The sequence below is a fragment of the Dryobates pubescens genome, chromosome 20 (assembly GCF_014839835.1).
Source record: "Dryobates pubescens isolate bDryPub1 chromosome 20, bDryPub1.pri, whole genome shotgun sequence".
NCBI classification, from domain to species: Eukaryota; Metazoa; Chordata; class Aves; order Piciformes; family Picidae; genus Dryobates; species Dryobates pubescens.
The window spans coordinates 6,623,714-6,640,052 of record NC_071631.1 but is presented as its reverse complement, the minus strand read 5'-3'; the positions used below and the strand labels follow the sequence as shown (position 1 = coordinate 6,640,052).

General features: G+C 60.4%; 1 protein-coding gene across 1 annotated transcript; it reads right to left on the bottom strand.

Moving 5' to 3' along the window:
* Positions 1–4,640: 4,640 nt before the first annotated feature.
* On the bottom strand, positions 4,641–15,422 carry SERINC2 (serine incorporator 2). The gene is made up of 10 exons (XM_054170352.1): positions 15,304–15,422; positions 11,035–11,196; positions 9,860–10,047; positions 9,204–9,283; positions 8,909–9,046; positions 8,623–8,792; positions 8,443–8,533; positions 8,183–8,318; positions 7,302–7,514; positions 4,641–5,426 (listed from the first exon to the last, which is right to left on the bottom strand). Exons 1-10 carry the CDS (start codon positions 15,340–15,342, stop codon positions 5,288–5,290), a joined length of 1,356 nt encoding a protein of 451 aa, XP_054026327.1. The 5' UTR covers positions 15,343–15,422; the 3' UTR covers positions 4,641–5,287.
* Between the last annotated feature and the right edge of the window lie 917 nt (positions 15,423–16,339).

Genomic DNA, 16,339 nt, shown 5'->3' with positions numbered 1-16,339 from the left:
AGGCTCCAGGGAGACCTCAGAGCAGCCTTGCAGTACCTGAAGGGCTCCAGGAGAGCTGGGGAGGGACTTGTGACAAGGGCTGGGAGTGCCAGGGTGAGGGCTTTGAGCTGGGAGAGGGGAGATTGAGAGTGGAGATGAGGAAGAAATACTTGAGCCTGAGGGTGGGGAAACCCTGGCACAGGTTGCTCAGGGAGATTGTGGCTGCCTCCTCCCTGGAGGTGTTCAGGGCCAGGCTGGATGAGGTCTTGAGCAACCTGGGCTGGTGGGAGGGGGCTTGGAACTGGATGCTCCTTGGGGGGCCTTCCACCCCAGGCCGTTGTGTGCATCTGTGAGTGTCCATTTCCCCTGGCCCTGAGCGCTGCCTTTGGGGGCTGGGCGCTGCTCTGCTGCCCCATGCATTATTCATGCTCTGCAGCCTGGCTGGGAGGCATTAAGGGCTCCAGCTGCGGATCGCAGGGCCCTGGTGGCAGCGCCGTGAAGAGCCTGCAAGTCCAATTTGGATTTCCCTGGGTGCCTCATTTCCATGAATTATGTAAAAACCACTTTCCCCTCCTCTTCTGAGCCAGAGCCAGGCTGGCTGCTGCCCGCAGGGTGAAGCCCATGAATAAAATCAGAAACAAGGAGACCAGGAGCTCTAAAGAGAATAAGATGGTGCTGTGGAGAGCAGGGGAGGGGCTCGGGGTCCATCAGCCTGGACCTGGAGGACAGTGAGGGGCTGGAGAAGGGCCAGAGAAGGGCAACCAAGCTGGGGAAGGGTCTGGAGAACAGGGCTGGGGAAGAACAGCTGACTGGGGTAGTTCAGCCTGGAGAAGAAGAGGCTGAGGGGAGACCTCATTGCTCTCTGCAAGCCCCTGGAGGGAGGCTGGAGGGAGGTGGGAGGTTGGGCTCTTCACCCATGGAACAAGTGATAGGACAAGATGAAATGGCCTCAAGTTGCTCCAGGGGACATTTAGGGTGGACATGAGGAACAATTTCTTCCCCTCGAGGGTTGTCAAGGCCTGGGCCAGGCTGCCCAGGGCAGTGGTGGAGTCCCCATCCCTGGAGGGGTTTCAAAGATGTTTGGATGAGGAGCTTAGGGCTGTGGTCTAACAGCTGTGAGCAGGAGATGTTCAGCTATGGTTGGGCTGGATGACCCTTATGGTCTTTTCCAAGCAGGTGATTCTGTGATTCCATGACCTGGGTGTTGCTGGGGGAGTGTCCTGAACCTCTTGATGAGACAAGCAGCTCCAGCAGGGACATCTGCAGGTTGCTCAGAGCCCCAACCAACCTCACCTCAAACGGGTCCAGGTATGGAGCATCTCCCACCTCCCTGTCTAACATGGGCCAGGCTCTCACCACCCTCAGTGTCAAACATTTCTCCCTTCTCTCCAGTCTGAATCTCCCTCTTTGAGTCCAAATCCTCACCACTTGTCCTACCACAAGGCCCTGCTCAAAGCTTTCTGCAGTTTAAGCACTGAAAGGCCACCAGCAGGTCTCACCAGAGCAGCTAAAGCCCTGTCAGTAGGTTGTGCACAGGGATTTCCCAGCACGTCCCTGGTCTGGTCCTGCTCCCGAGGCTGGGGCTGCCACTCTGCTGCATGAGGGGGAGGGCCAGGCAGGGAAGGGACCCAGCCCAGGGCTGTGTTTTCTGCTGAGCACAAGTGGCAGATGTTTGCTGATGAATTATTCACCCAGAAAATCAGAAGCAGCAGGGTCCCTCCACTGCTGAGCCAAGGTGGCTGCAAGTGCCACCGGCTGGCCCAGACCCACCACTTGCTGAAGCCACCAGGCTCTGGAGGCCAAAGCTGCTACATGAACTGGGCACACTTTGGAAAGATCCTGGAGCAGAGCTGGAGCGACCAGACCCTGCCATTTATTTCCTACATAGCAACCAAGCCTCCCAAAAAGCAGAGCTGCTGTTCCAGGGAGGCTGTGCAGAGTCCTGGAGTCACAGAACCACTTAGGGTGGAAGAGACCTTCAAGATCACCCAGTCCAGCTGCTAACCCAGCACTGCCAGCTCACCACTAAACCATGGCCCTCAGTACCACATCTACACAGCTTTGAAACCCCTCCAGGCATGGAGACTCCACCACTGCCCTGGGCAGCCTGGGCCAAGCTTTGACAACCCTCAAAGGGAAGAAATTGTTCCACTTGTCCAACCTGAACCTCCCCTGGTACAACTTGAGGCTATTTCCTCTTGTCCACTCACTTGCTACTAGGGAGAAGAGGCTGCCCCCACCTCACTGCAGCCTCCTTTCAGGGAGCTGTAGAGAGCAATGAGGTCTCCCTTCAGCCTCCTCTTCTCCAGGCTGAACAACCTCAGCTGCTCCTCATAGGAGCTGTGTGGAAGACCCCTCCCAGCCTTGCTGAGGTTTTATTTATTTAAATAAATACAGGGGAGGAAGCACAACCTAGAAACAAGCCTCATGGTGGCCCCTGGGGCACTGCAGCCCTTCCCAAGCCAAGCACCTCGCCTCTCGCTCTTGGGTTCTTCCAGCAGCACCACCCAGGGGCTGGCTGGATGCAGCTGGGAGCCAAAAGGAAGCCCCAGGATTGCTTCTTGCAGAGAAATCCCCAGGGATGGGGCAATGTGGTGGCAGCTGAAGACTTGCTGCTGGCTCAGCTGGGCACTCGTCCTGAGCGGGACATCCAGCCGCTGTGTCACCTCCAGCTGTTGTTGTAGCACTGCTGGAGCCCGGGTGGGTGCTGCCAGCTTTGTGCAGTCACCCCCAGCCTCACAGAGGGGGGCAGGGATGGCATTCAGGAGCCAAGGGCAGGTTTCACGCAGTGCAGTGCCTTAAGGTTTGGCTCCCTTGGCTTGCCCTTGTTGGGCATTTCATCAGGGGAAAGGCCTGAGCCTGCCCCCACCGGCCCTGGGGACTGTGTTGCACTGACAAGTGTCACTTGCCTGAGGTGCCTCTGGGGATGGAGGAGTTTCCCAGGTGCCAGTCAGCGACCCAGGCTGTTGCTGCTGGGCTGCACTGGGGCATCCTGCAGCTCCCCTGCCTACATGGCCTGGCACAGTACAGGGGCGGGGGTGGCATTGGCCAACACACTGCTGAGAGTGCATCCCCTCACCCCCTCCCCAGTTGCTGCCCAGGCCACATACCCCAGCACTGCCCACCACCCCAGTGCAGGCTGTCTGCAGGATGCATGATGAGGCATCCAGGGTGCAAGATGCTGGGTGCAGGCTGAGGGGTGCAGGCTGCTGGCACAGGAGTCACAAGGCAGGGTGCAGAACACAGGATGAAGGGTGCAGGGTGAAGGCTGCAGAGTGCAGTGTGCAGGCTGATGGATGATGGACACAGGATGAAGAGGCAGAGTGCAGTATTCAGGCTGAGGGATGCAGGATAAAGTGCGCTGGGTGTGGGCTGAGGGATGCAGGATGAAGTGTGCCGGGTGCGGGATGCAGAGTGCCGGATGAAGTGTGCCGGGTGCGGGATGAGGGATGCAGGACGCAGGGTGCCGGTGCCTGGCTGGTGCCGGTGCCTGGCTGGTGCCGGTGCCTGGCTGGTGGCGCTGCGCGTGCCTCTGGCGCCCTCTTGTGGCCGAGACTCAGAACCGCCTGAGCCGCTCGGCCCCGCCCTGCCTCCTCTTGCCTGTTCCTGCCCAGCTCTGCCTCCCCCTGCCCCACTCCCGCCCACTCCCTGCTGCCCTCCCTCTCCCAGTGCCCCTTCCCCGTTCCCCTCCTCCCATACAACGCAACCCTGGCCCCGCTGGTTGGCTGAGCTGGGGCTCCAGCACCAGGCAGAGCTGGGAGGCCCTTCCCCAGGGATCCCCAGCTGTGGTGGGCAAGGGGCTGCAGCAGACAGGGACACTCTGCCAAAGCGTGCCACAATGTGGGGTCAACCCCTGGGAAGGTGCACCCCAGCATGTGATGGGTGCACCCCCAGCACAGCATGGACCCCACTGTGCTGCTCACCCCATTCCCAACTGCTCCAGGGCATGGTGAGTATCCCCGTGCTGCAAGCACCCCTCTGCTGTGTGGACTCACCATCATGCTGTGCACCATCACCACCTTTCCCCCAGCAGCAACTCTTGAGGTGCCACAGGCTGCCAACAGGGTCCAGAGCTCCAAGGTGCTGTGCCCCAAGGTGAAGCCACCCCTTGTGCACCCCCAGAGCAGCCACTGTGTCCTCAAGCCAGTGTTTGGTCTGCTCAACACATGCCCCATCGTCCACCACCTGCACACCCAGCACAGCTCAGGACAGACCCCAAAGGGCAAACCCCAGACTGGCTTGGGTTGGAAAGGACTTTAAGCTCATCCAATAGAACCCTGCAGTCAGCAGGGACATCCCCAACTAGAGAAGGTTGCCCAGAGCCCAAAAAAACCTCACCTGGAGTGGTTCCAGGGATAGGGCAGCTCCCACCTCTCTGAGCAACCTGGGACAGGGTCTCAACACCCTCAGAGTCAAACATTTCTCCCTTCTCTCCACACTCAATCTCCCTCTTTTAGTTTCAAACCATCCCCCCTTGTCCTGTCACAACAGGCCCTGCTCAAAACTGTCCCCAGCTTTCTGCTCAGCTCCTTGAAGCACTGAAAGGCCACCAGAAGGTCTCCCTGGAGCCTTCTCTTCTCCAGGCTGCACAACCCCAACTCCCTCAGCCTGGCTTCACAGCAGAGCTGCTCCAAAGGTAACTTTACTCACATTTATCCCAAACAAGACTTTATTACAGATGCAAAGTGCTGGGGCCAGGCCAGCACAGCCAGTGGAAACCTGACCTGTGCTCCTCCAAGGACCAGGACCCTGTCCTACTGTAAGGACAGATGGGCAGGAGAGCCCCTGAGGAGCTGGGGCGACCACTAAGCCTGGGGGGATGCAGAGGGACATCTGACTCCAGCCACAAAGTCATGAGTTTTGTTTCCCTCCAGGCTCTTTAGGGAGGCAACAGCAGGCAGGTCCTGGGTCCTGGTCCATGGCTGGTCCCCAGAGCCCCTCCAAAAGGCACCATGGTCCGGGGGCACCAAGCGAGACAAGAGCAGCTGGTGAAAACCAAACCCTCCCAAAGCTAGGTGGTGGTCTCTGCTAGAAGAAGAGGGTATGGAGGTACCAGCCAAGGCACTAGACAAACATGGAGAGGATCAGAGCTTGACAAACAGCCTGCTGCCTTTCTCAGCCCCTGCTGAGTCTCCCTGCTTGGCACTTCAGCCCTTCCCAGTTAAAAGAGAAGCTCTGCAAGCAGGCACAACCCAGCACAGCTGCTCCTGCGTGCAGACCTAAGGCTAAGGCAGGGCTGGGGCTGTCCCCAGCCTCTAGAGACAAGGCCACGATGGCTCCAGCTGGCAGCAGGACACCTGAGGCCACCTTAGCTGAAGTCCCGGTCTGGCAGCACCAGCGGAGCCACCAAGGTCCAGAGGTAGAGCAGGAGCCCGGCCCAGCTGGAGCAGATCTTCACCCACACGGCTGTCCAGGGGCTACTCAGCACCTGCAGGCTCTCATCAGGCCTGAAAAGAGCAAACAAGCAGCTGGCACCTGTCACTGTGCTGTGCCAGCAGGGTGCCAGCCCCTGGGCACCCTAAGCGTGACAGGCAGCAGCCGCCCTGGGGAGGGATGGAGGCTGTGGGCACCAAGCCATGGGTGTAAAGCAAAGAGCATGGAGGAGAGAGCAGAGCAATCATGGAGTCACAGAATGGTTTTGATTGGAGAAACCTTTCAGATCACCCAGTCCAACCCTGAACCCAGCACTGCCAGCTCACCACTAAACCTCTGCACCACACTTCCATGGCTCTGAAACCCCTCCAGGGACAGGGACTCCACCACTGCCCTGGGCAGCCTGGGCCTGGCCTTGACAATCCTCAAGGGGAAGAAACTGTCCAAGCTAAGCCTCCTCTGGGGCAACTTGAGGCCATTTCCTCTTGTCCTACCACTTGGTTCCTTGGGAGAAGAGCCCAGCCCCAACCTCACTGCAGCCTCCTTTCAGGGAGCTGTAGAGAGCAATGAGCTCTCCCCTCAGCCTCCTCTTCTGCAGGCTGAACACCCCCAGGTCCCTCAGCTGCTCCTCCCCAGCCCTGTTCTCCAGACCCTTCCCCAGCTTCATCACCCTTCTCTGCTCCAGCCCTCAATGTCCTTGGAGTCAGGGACCCAAAACTGAACCCAGGATTCAAGGTGTGGCCTCACCAGTGGGCACAATGCCTGTCCTGCTCCTGCTGCCCACACCACTGCTGATCCAGGCCAGGATGCTGGTAGCCTTCTTGGCCACTGGGGCAAACCCTGGCTCATCTTCAGCTGCCAGCACCCAGCACCCCCAGCTCCTTTTCCACCCAAAGCCACACAATTCCCCATGGCTTGCCACAGAGATGCCACCCCAGTGCCACCCTGACTAGGTCCCTGCTCCCCTCCATGTCCCAAGGATGCCTCAGTGAGTTGCTGCTGAGCTTGGGCACAACCTGCCATAGACAGCCCCACGCTCCCTAAAAACTAATTAGCACTGATTGGGGTGCACCTGAAGTGGACTTGAAGAGATGGACCTCAGCAAACAGCTCTGCCCAGTGCAGGAGCAGGGAGGGCAGCGGGCGCAGGGAGGGCGGCGGGCGCAGGGAGGGCGGCGGGAGCAGAGAGGGCGGCGGGCGCAGGGAGGGCGGCGGGCGCAGGGAGGGCGGCGGGCGCAGGGAGGGCGGCGGGCGCAGGGAGGGCGGCGGGAGCAGGGAGGGCGGCGGGCGCAGGGAGGGCGGCGGGAGCAGGGAGGGCGGCGGGAGCAGGGAGGGCGGCGGGAGCAGGGAGGGCGGCGGGCGCAGGGAGGGCGGCGGGAGCAGGGAGGGCGGCGGGAGCAGGGAGGGCGGCGGGCGCAGGGAGGGCGGCGGGAGCAGGGAGGGCGGCGGGCGCAGGGAGGGCGGCGGGAGCAGGGAGGGCGGCGGGAGCAGGGAGGGCGGCGGGAGCAGGGAGGGCGGCGGGCGCAGGGAGGGCGGCGGGAGCAGGGAGGGCGGCGGGAGCAGGGAAGGCGGCGGGCGCAGGGAGGGCGGCGGGAGCAGGGAGGGCGGCGGGCGCAGGGAGGGCGGCGGGCGCAGGGAGGGCGGCGGGAGCAGGGAAGGCGGCGGGCGCAGGGAGGGCGGCGGGCGCAGGGAGGGCGGCGGGCGCAGGGAGGGCGGCGGGCGCAGGGAGGGCGGCGGGCGCAGGGAGGGCGGCGGGAGCAGGGAAGGCGGCGGGCGCAGGGAGGGCGGCGGGAGCAGGGAGGGCGGCGGGCGCAGGGAGGGCGGCGGGAGCAGGGAGGGCGGCGGGCGCAGGGAGGGCGGCGGGCGCAGGGAGGGCGGCGGGCGCAGGGAGGGCGGCGGGAGCAGGGGACACAGAGGACATGGCGCAGTCCCCACAGGAGCTCTGCTCACCTGTACCAGTTGGTGAGGGTCATCATGATGTAGAGGGCAGCGAGGAGGAGGCAGAGGTGGAAGAAGGTGTAGTTGTAGGTGACCCCATCCTGCTCGTCGTCGTAGGCACGGTGGGGGCCACCCTCCGCGGCCCCCTCCTCGGCCGCGGCGCCGGCCCCGCCGCCCTCGGTCAGCAGCAGTTTGTTCACCTGCCGGTGGTCCGAGCGGCGCAGGCTGCACAGCGAGGGCACGGCCAGGGCATGGCAGGGCTGCTGCCCACGGCTTCCCGGGCCGCTGCCCAGCCTCCTCTGCCCCACCCTGCCCAGCCTCCGCTGCCCATAAGCCCAACCTCAGCCCCGCCATGTGCAGCCTCAGCTCCCCACCATGCCAATCTCAGCCTCACCATGCTCACCTTCGCCTGCCCATCAACCCAGCCTCACCCTCAGCTGCCCAGTAGTTCACCCCCACCATGCCCACCCTCAGCTGCCCACCAGCCCAACCTCAGCTGCCCCCAGCCTGAGTTCCACCCCACCATGCCCACCCGCCTTGGGATGCCCTGTGAGCTTGGTGTTGAGCGGTGCTATGGCCACAATGGAGGTGGCACGGAAGATGAAGATGATGATGTGGGAGAAAGCAGAAAGAGGCTGGAGCAGAGTCCCAGGTCCCCAGCAGCTCAGTGCCACCCCCAGGAAGGGCAGCTTGGGGGGATACAGCTTGTGTGGATACCCTAAACGTTGAGCCCATGAACCCCTCAGGGCAGCCTCCCTGTGTCCCTGGGGATGGCTTTGGAAGAGGCAACTTGGTGACAAACCCCGCAGCCCGAGCTGTGACCTCCTCTCCAGCACCACCTTCCCCAGGCAGAGGGACAGCACAGGCCCCAGGCACACAAGCCAAGCCCTCACCTGATGAAGAGGGTGCAGAGGAGGAAGATGACCAAGCCCACGATGCTGGGGGCATCCCACCAGGTTGTCACTGGCTGGGTGGCCGCGGCTGAGCTGTTGCTGCTCCTTACCAGGAGCGTGGGGTTACAGCTCCGGTCTGCAGAGGACACGCAGAGGGTTCACCACCTTTGCCCAGCACCCAGGTGGGGCAAAGCACCGGCCCCAGAGCGTGGCCCTGCCTCATGCACCCCCTCCTGAACCCAAGGACACATCTTCCTTACTTGGCACGTTGGCCAGGGAGGCCCAGGTGATGTAGGTAGTGTAGAGGGTGATGAGGGAAGCCTGCAGCAGTCCTGAGTGCGGCTGAGCTTCCTGCAAACCCAAGGGCAGGGGCTCAGGGCCAGGCATGGCCCCCGTGCTGGCACAGCCACCAGGCTCCCAGCTGCACCCCAACACCTCACCTGCACCTTGGGCAGGATGGACACGGCAGAGACGATGAGGCAGAGGATGAGGTTGATGCTGATGAGGACCTTGCCCTCCGTGCAGCCCTGGGGCTTGGTGTAGTAGATGTAGAGCAGCACTATGGCCGCGATGGAGGCGGCGTAGAAGATGAAGGTGATGATGCAGAGGGCTGGGAGAGGAAGCAAAACAAGAGGCTGGAGCAGAGCCCTCGGTGCCCAGCAGCAAGGTGCCAGGCAGCCCCAGGATGAGTGTCCCCAAAGCCTCTGAGGTGCCAGCTGTACCCACCTGCGTACCAGCCCTTGGCGTTGCTCTCGTCGGCGTTGCGCAGCCACAGCTGGCTCCAGGAGTGAGCAAAGTCAATGAGGAGCACGAGCTGGATGAGGATGAAGAGGAAGGAACCGACCACACCGAAGTAAAACCACACTTGAGGGGAAGAGAAGAACCAGTTAAGAGCAGGGACAATGGGAATTTGGCGCTGCCAGGGACACAGGGCAGTGGAGATGCCGGCTCCGGCCGAAGGCTCAATCCTGTGCTGAGGGTGAACCCAAAGATGCAGAGGACAGCATGGGCAGGTCCTCACCTGAGGTGAAGGTACCATCAGGGATGTAGAAGGCTCCCACTGTGATCCCCACCAGCACCAGGAACTTGAAGAACCAGAATCTGCAGGAGGAGAACCATAGAGCCATCAAATGGTTTGGGTGGGAAGGGACCTTAAAGGTCATGCAGTCCAAGCCCCTGCAGTCAGCAGGGACATCCCCAACTAGAGAAGGTTGCTCAGAGCCCCAAACAACCTCATCTTGAATGAGAGTCCAGGGATGGGCATCTCCCTCCCCTCTGAGCAACCTGGGACAGGGTCTCAACACCCCCATTATCAAACATTTCTCCCTTCTCTCCACTCTGAATCTCCTCCTTTAGTTCAAACCATCACCTCTTGTCCTGTCACAACAGACCCTGCTCAAAATTCCATCCCCAACTTTCTGCTCAGCTCCTTGAAGCACTGAAAGGCCACCAGAAGGTCTCCCTGGAGCCTTCTCTTCTGCAGGTTGAACAACCCCAACTCCCTCAGCCTGGCCTCGCAGCAGAGGGTTTCCAGCCCTGCCAGCATTGCTGTGGCCTCCTCTGACCCTGGTGCACCAGGTTCACTTCTGCTGAGGACTCCAAGAGAAGAGGGGCAGCCTGCAGGCAGGAGTGCAGCAGGGAAGGAGGTTGTGCCCTGCCCCAGGGCGGAGCACTCACCCATTCTGCACAGCCGCTCGCGGGTCCCTGCTGCTGCGCACGCAGAGCATGATGGCAGCGAAGAGGAAGAAGAAGGCAGCCATGGCGAAGCCCATGCGGTACACGGCCTTGTGGCCCAGGAAGCTCTCGCAGTTGACGCTGGTCTGGATGCCCAGCACTGAGCCACTGCCCTCACAGAAGCCTGGCAGCTGCAGAGGAGATGGCAGGGTGAGCACAGCTGCAGTGCCAGGGCCGGTTCTGGGCTCCCCACCTCAGCGGCAGGGACTTGCTGGAGCGGGGACAGCAAAGGGCTGCAAAGGTGCTGAGGTACAGCTCTGGTGAGGAAAGGCTGAGGGGCTTGGGGCTTTAGTTTGGGGAAGAGCAGCCTGAGGGGGGAATCTCATCAATGCTGATCAATACTTCACTACTGGGTGTCAGGAGGATGGGGCCAGGCTTTGTCCAGTGGTGCCCAGGACAAGAGGTTACAGGCACAAACCTGAACGTAGGAAGCCCCACCTAAACATGAGGAGGAGCTTCTTCAATTTAAGGGTGACAGAGCACTGGAGCAGGCTGCCCAGAGAGGTGGTGGAGTCTTCATCCCACCTGAGATTCCAAACACACCTGAACATGTCCCTGTGTGACCCTCTCTAGGCGAGCCTGCCTTGGCAGGGGGGTTGGACTCAATGATCTCCAGAGGTGCCTTCCAACCCCTCCCATTCTGTGATCCTACACTCACCACAAGCCCTGGTGCCACCAATAGGCCAGCCCAGAACTGCTCCAATTCCAGCCCTGCTTAGGGACAGTGGTAGAGTGTGACAGCTAAAGGCTGAGCACGCCACTGGAAAGCTGGGATGAACCCACCCAAAGAGCCTGGCCCAGCCTTCACATCAGCTCAGCTGGCAGGCCTCAGCTCCCTGCATCTCAATCCCATCTCCATGACTTGCAAAAAACCCAGGATGCAGGAAACTTTTCTGGGAGACATCTGGGGCAACTGGATAATGCCTGGCATCATCCCTCTGCCTTCCCCCCTCCATGGAAACCCAAAGTTAAGAACATGCCCTCCCAGCGAGATGCTCCTCAAGAAAGCACCAGGAGCGACATCGTGCCCCAAAACCTCACTGTCTGCTTCAGCCTCACCATGAGCTAAAGCCCTTCCCAGTGACAGCCAAGCCCAGCAACCTCCAGGAGTTACTAACCTTGTGTAGCTCCTTCTCCACGCCAGGGGTTATCATAATGATGGACACCAGGGTGCCAAGGAAGAGGAAGAAGGTGAAGAGGAGGCGGGAGACGGTGGAGTTCTTGGTTGAGGGGCAGCAGCCACACAGCAGGCATGGTGCAGAGCCACAGAGACAGGACACCTTCAAGGAGAGAACCCCCCCAGGTCAGAGGGGAGGGTGGTCCTCAGCACCACATCTACACAGCTCTGAAACCCCTCCAGGGATGGAGACTCCAACATTGCCCTGGACAGCTGGGACCTGGCCTTGACAACCCTCAAGGGGAAGAAATTGTTCCTCATGTCCAACCTAAACCTCCTCTGGAGGAACTTGAGGCCATTTCCTCTTGTCTTACCACTTGGTTCCTTGGGAGAAGAGCCCAAGCCCCACCTCACTGCAACCTCCTTTCAGGGGGCTGTAGAGAGCAATGAGCTCTCCCCTCAGCCTTCTCTTCTCCAGCTCCCTCAGCTGCTCCTCCCCAGCCCTGTTCTCCAGACCCTTCCCCAGCTTTATTGCCCTTCTCTGGACCTGCTCCAGCTCCTCAATGTCCTTCTTGGAGTGAGACCCTCAAAAGTCCCTCCCCAGCTGTCTTGTAGTTCCCTTCAGATACTGGATAGCAGATCCTTGGGCCATGTCCCAAGCCAACCTGCTGGCCAAGCAGCTCCTAAATTCCATCTTTCCCTTTAAAAAGCAAATCATTCCAAATCAAATCCCACCACTTTCCAACAATGCTGGACATGCTCTGATGCATCTCCTCTGAAAGCCTTTCAAAGATGTCCCTAAGTATGTGGCCAACAGCCAAGCAGCAGGATGGAAAAAGCCAGCCCAAGGAAGTGGCTGCAGCATGGGAGTGGTGGACTCATGAGGAAGCTTTGGGTTTGAGCTGCTGCAGATGAAAGGCTAACCTTTCCAGTTCCTCTGTTTGGTTAGATCCAGCTCACCTCCAGCACCACTGCCACACAAGGGCTGCTGTGCCCTCCTCTGCCTGGTGACTGTGGATGGAGCTGGACAAGCAGTGCACAGGGAAATGCAACACCACAAACCCAAGTACACTACATTCATAGAATGGGTTGGGTTGGAAGGGACCTCAAAGGTCATCCAGTTCCAAACCCCCTGCCATGGGCAGGGACACCTCCCACCAGCCCAGCTTGCTCAAGGCCTCATCCAGCCTGCCCTTGAACACCTCCAGGCAGGGGACAGCCACAGCCTCCCTGGGCAACCTGTTCCAGTGTCTCCCCAACCTCACTCTAGGGAATTTCTTCTTCATCTCCAGTCTAAATCTGCCCTCCAAAACCACCCCAGCACCACCAGCTCAACCACATTAACCCAACTACATCAGTCCAACTGCACCAAATCAATACCACAAACCCAACATCAACCCAGCTACCCCAGCTGAGCTACACCACCAACCCAGCTCCATCAGCCCCAATCCACCACTTCAACACCAAACTACACCAATCCAACAACCCCCATCCAACTACACCAACCCAACTACTTCACCTACACCAGCCTCACACCAGCCCAAACACCATCAGCCCAATTACACCAACCCCACTCCATCAATCCAACCCCACTCCAGCCATCCATCCAACCCCACCAACCCAACTGCATCAAATCCAACTCTACCAGCCCCACTCCATGCATCCAATTCTACAAGCTGCCCCTGTCCAGTATACCCAGAGCTGAAGAAACTGAGTCAAGCAGGAGCAATGCTGAGCAGCTGGTTTTTACCTCCTGTTTAATTAACAACCCAGCAGGTTAATCAGTACCAAACCCACAGCTAGAGGCTTGGGAAGCTGGCAACTCTCAGGTCTGGGAAGTGGCTTGGCACTGGTGCAACCAGACCAACACTCCCCAGGAGGTGCCCAAACTACGCTGGGGGGCTGCTCACACCCCTGGGGTTTGCTTTGGCTTGGGCAGGCTACTGCTGGCAGCACCAACCCTGACCCCAAGGAAGGCAGCTCAAGGTGACCATATCACTTGTGGCAGTGATGGACAGAGAAAGGGACATTTTGTGTGTGTGATGCCAAGTTTCACTTGGCTTGCAGACTATTCATGGGACAGTGCTGAAGGGAAGCCTTGGCAGCCTCCTGTGGCCCTGAGTCAAATGATACAGGGTGAGCAGAAGGAGGTAGTTCAGGTTTTTATGGGGGTGCTGGAGGACAGCAGCTGAAGATGAGCCAACAGTGTGCCCAAGTGGCCAAGAAAGCCACCAGCATCCTGGCCTGGATCAGCAAGGGTGTGGGCAGCAGGAGTGGGGCAGTGATGGTGCTCCTGGACTGGGCACTGGTGAGGCCAAACCTTGAGTACTAGGCTCAGTTTTGGGTCCCTGACTCCAAGAAGGACATTGAGAGGCTGGAGCAGGTCCAGAGAAGGGCAACAAAGCTGGGGAAGGGTCTGGAGAACAGGGCTGGGGAGGAGCAGCTGAGGGAGCTGGGGGTGTTCAGTCTGGAGCTCCCTGAGAGGAGGCCAGAGCCAGGGTGGGGTTGGGCTCTTTTCTCCAGTCTCAGGTGACAGAAGGAAAGAAAATGGCCTGAAAAAATTGTGCCAGGGGAGGCTTAGGTTGGAGATGAGGAAAGATTTTCTTGCTGCAAGAGTGGTCAGGGACTAGAACAGGCTGCCCAGGGAGGTGGTGGAGCCCCCATCCCTGGAGGTGCTTCAGAAACCTGTGGCCATGGTTTGATGGATATGGTGGTGTTGGGTTGATGGTTGGACTGGATGACCTCAGAGTGATTTTCCAAGCCAAACCATTCTATTGTTCTGTGATTGTTATTAAGAAGTGGGGAGTGTGTGTGTGTGTGGTGTGTGTCTTCCTTGGTAGTTTTCCAGTTCAGAATTGAGCTCAAACACCTCTTCAGTCAACCAGCTCCACTGGAAGAAATTGGAGAGCTACCTTTACATATATTTCACTCTAGCTCATTACCATGGCTGGGGCCAGCAGGGTGTTCTAGGGGAAAACAGAATTAGGCCAGAAAGTTCCCAGGCTCCTCCCTCTGACTTCAGGTTTCAGCAGCTTCCTATCGTTAAACCGCCGAAGCTCGGAGGTCAAGTTGCAAAACCAGCCCCGGGTCCAGGTTTCCAGGCCAGCAGCTCCCAGGTTGGTTTCACAGCCCTGCCCTGGCACTGTGCCCACAGGTGTGGCAACACCAGGAAAGGCAACACCGGCTGTGGGCAGCCGCCTGCGTCACCAGGAGTGGCAGCCTGAGCCGTGAACCCTGTGGCATCAGGCTTGGCACCCTAAAATCGTGCGCCTTGTGTCACCAAGCATGGGCACAGCACCCCAAACTACTCACACCACATCACTGGGCATGGGCATGGCACCCTGTGACCACCAGGCACGGCACACTGAACCACATGTGCCCTGCATCACACTGACCCTGCCACCCCAACCACACACCTTGAGACTGACCCTGGCACCCCAACCACACCAGACCATGGCACCCTGAACCACACACCCTGAGACACTGACCCTACCACCCAAACCACACCTGACCCTGGCACTCCAACCACACCCCCTGAGGCACTGACCATGGCCCATGGCACCCCACCCAGAGCCCCCCCCGACTTGTGGACTTGCCCCCTACAACCGAGCTGTTTCTATTCCATCCTCAGCCTCCTGTTTTGGGGCTCAGCAGTGAGAACCAGGCCCCCAGCCCCTCAGCACTGGATGGGTACAGCAGGATTCAACACCCCCATCCCACACCCCCCCCAGTGTCTCAGGGCAGGATCCCCCTACTGTCCCAGGTCGAGCAGGGCATCACTCCTTGGGGTGCCCAAATCCCTCAAGTGCAGTGGGGTGCAGCAGCCCAGGCGCCCCCAGACTCCTTAACCACAAATGTTCCTGAGCTCCCGAGTGGGACAAACGCTCTGCGTCTGCCCTGGACACCCCCAGGGCGTGGGGGGACGCCCAGCTCTGTGTGTTCCCTGCATCCCTCCAGGCACAGAGGGACGCATCGCCCCGGGGTCCCGGCAGCCCCCGGGAGCAGCACTGCGCATCCTCGGCGGCCCTCTTGGACGCCCCTCGCATCTCCTCCGTCTCCTCCCGGCTGTACCGAGGCACACCCCCACGGTGTCCCTCAAACCCCTCCCCGGGCCTCCCCCGAACCTGACCCGCAGCAGCGACTGCCCCCCGCCCCCGGAGCCGTGCCCGCCGCTGCGGGGCTCGGAGCCGGCGCAGCGTCGGTGCCTTCCCGTTCCCCCGCCCCGGCGCCTTCCCGCTCCCTCCCGGTGCCCGGGCCGGGGGGCACTTACGCAGCTGAGCAGGGAGCAGACACCGAGACAGGCCCCCATGGTTCGCCCGCGGCTGCCGCCGGTTCCCCGCTCCCCGGCGCTCCCTCCCCGCCGCGCTGGCTCCGCCCGGGCCGGCCCCCGGGCTCCGAGCTCCGGCCGCGCCTCCCCCGGGGCGGCCCTGCGGCGGGGCGTGTCCCACCCGAGGGCGGGGGAGTCCCTGCATCCCCTCCCAGCCCCTCCATCACCTCGCCCTGAGCCACTCCACCCGCTTCCGAGCATCCTCATCCCCACCTCCAGCCCCTCCGTCATTCCCCGGGCGCCTCCAGCCCTTCTCCATCGCCCCTGAGCTCCTCCAATCCCCATTCCCGAGCCCCTTCAGAACGTACCAGCACGTCCATCATTCCCTGAGCCCCTCCATCCCCCACCTCGAGCTTCTACATCCCTTCCCCCAAGCACCTCCATTCCCCCACCCTGAGCCCCTCTGTTTCCTGCCCCAAGCCCCTCCATCTTCCCCAGCCCCTCCATCATCCAAGCCCTTCCATACCCTTCCCCTTGGTGGCCATTTCCAAGCCAGCTCAGTCCCTTGGCTGGGTCCATCCTCTAGCTTCCCTGGCCCAAGGCTGAGAGAGAAGGACGACAAGGAGGAGGAAGAGGAGGCTGGGTGGCCTTAGTCTAAATCTACCCAGCTGCAGCTTGAGGCCATTCCCTCTTGTTCCATCACTAATTACCTGTGAGAAGAGACCAGCACCAACCTCTCCACATCCTCCTTTCAGGTAGTTGTAGAGAGCAATGAGGTCTCTTCTCAGCATCCTCTTCTCCAATCTAAGCATCCCCAGCTCCTTCAGCCACTCTTCATCAGGTTTATTTTCCAGACCCTTCACAGCTTCCTTGCCCTCCTCTGCCCCGGCTCCAGCACCTCCACATCTCTCTTGTATTGAGGTGCCCCAAACTGAGCACAGCACTCGAGGTGTGGCCTCACCAGAGCTGAGCACCAGGGGACAATCCCCTCCCTGCTCCTGCTGGACACAGCATTGCTGATCCCAGCCAGGAGGCCTTT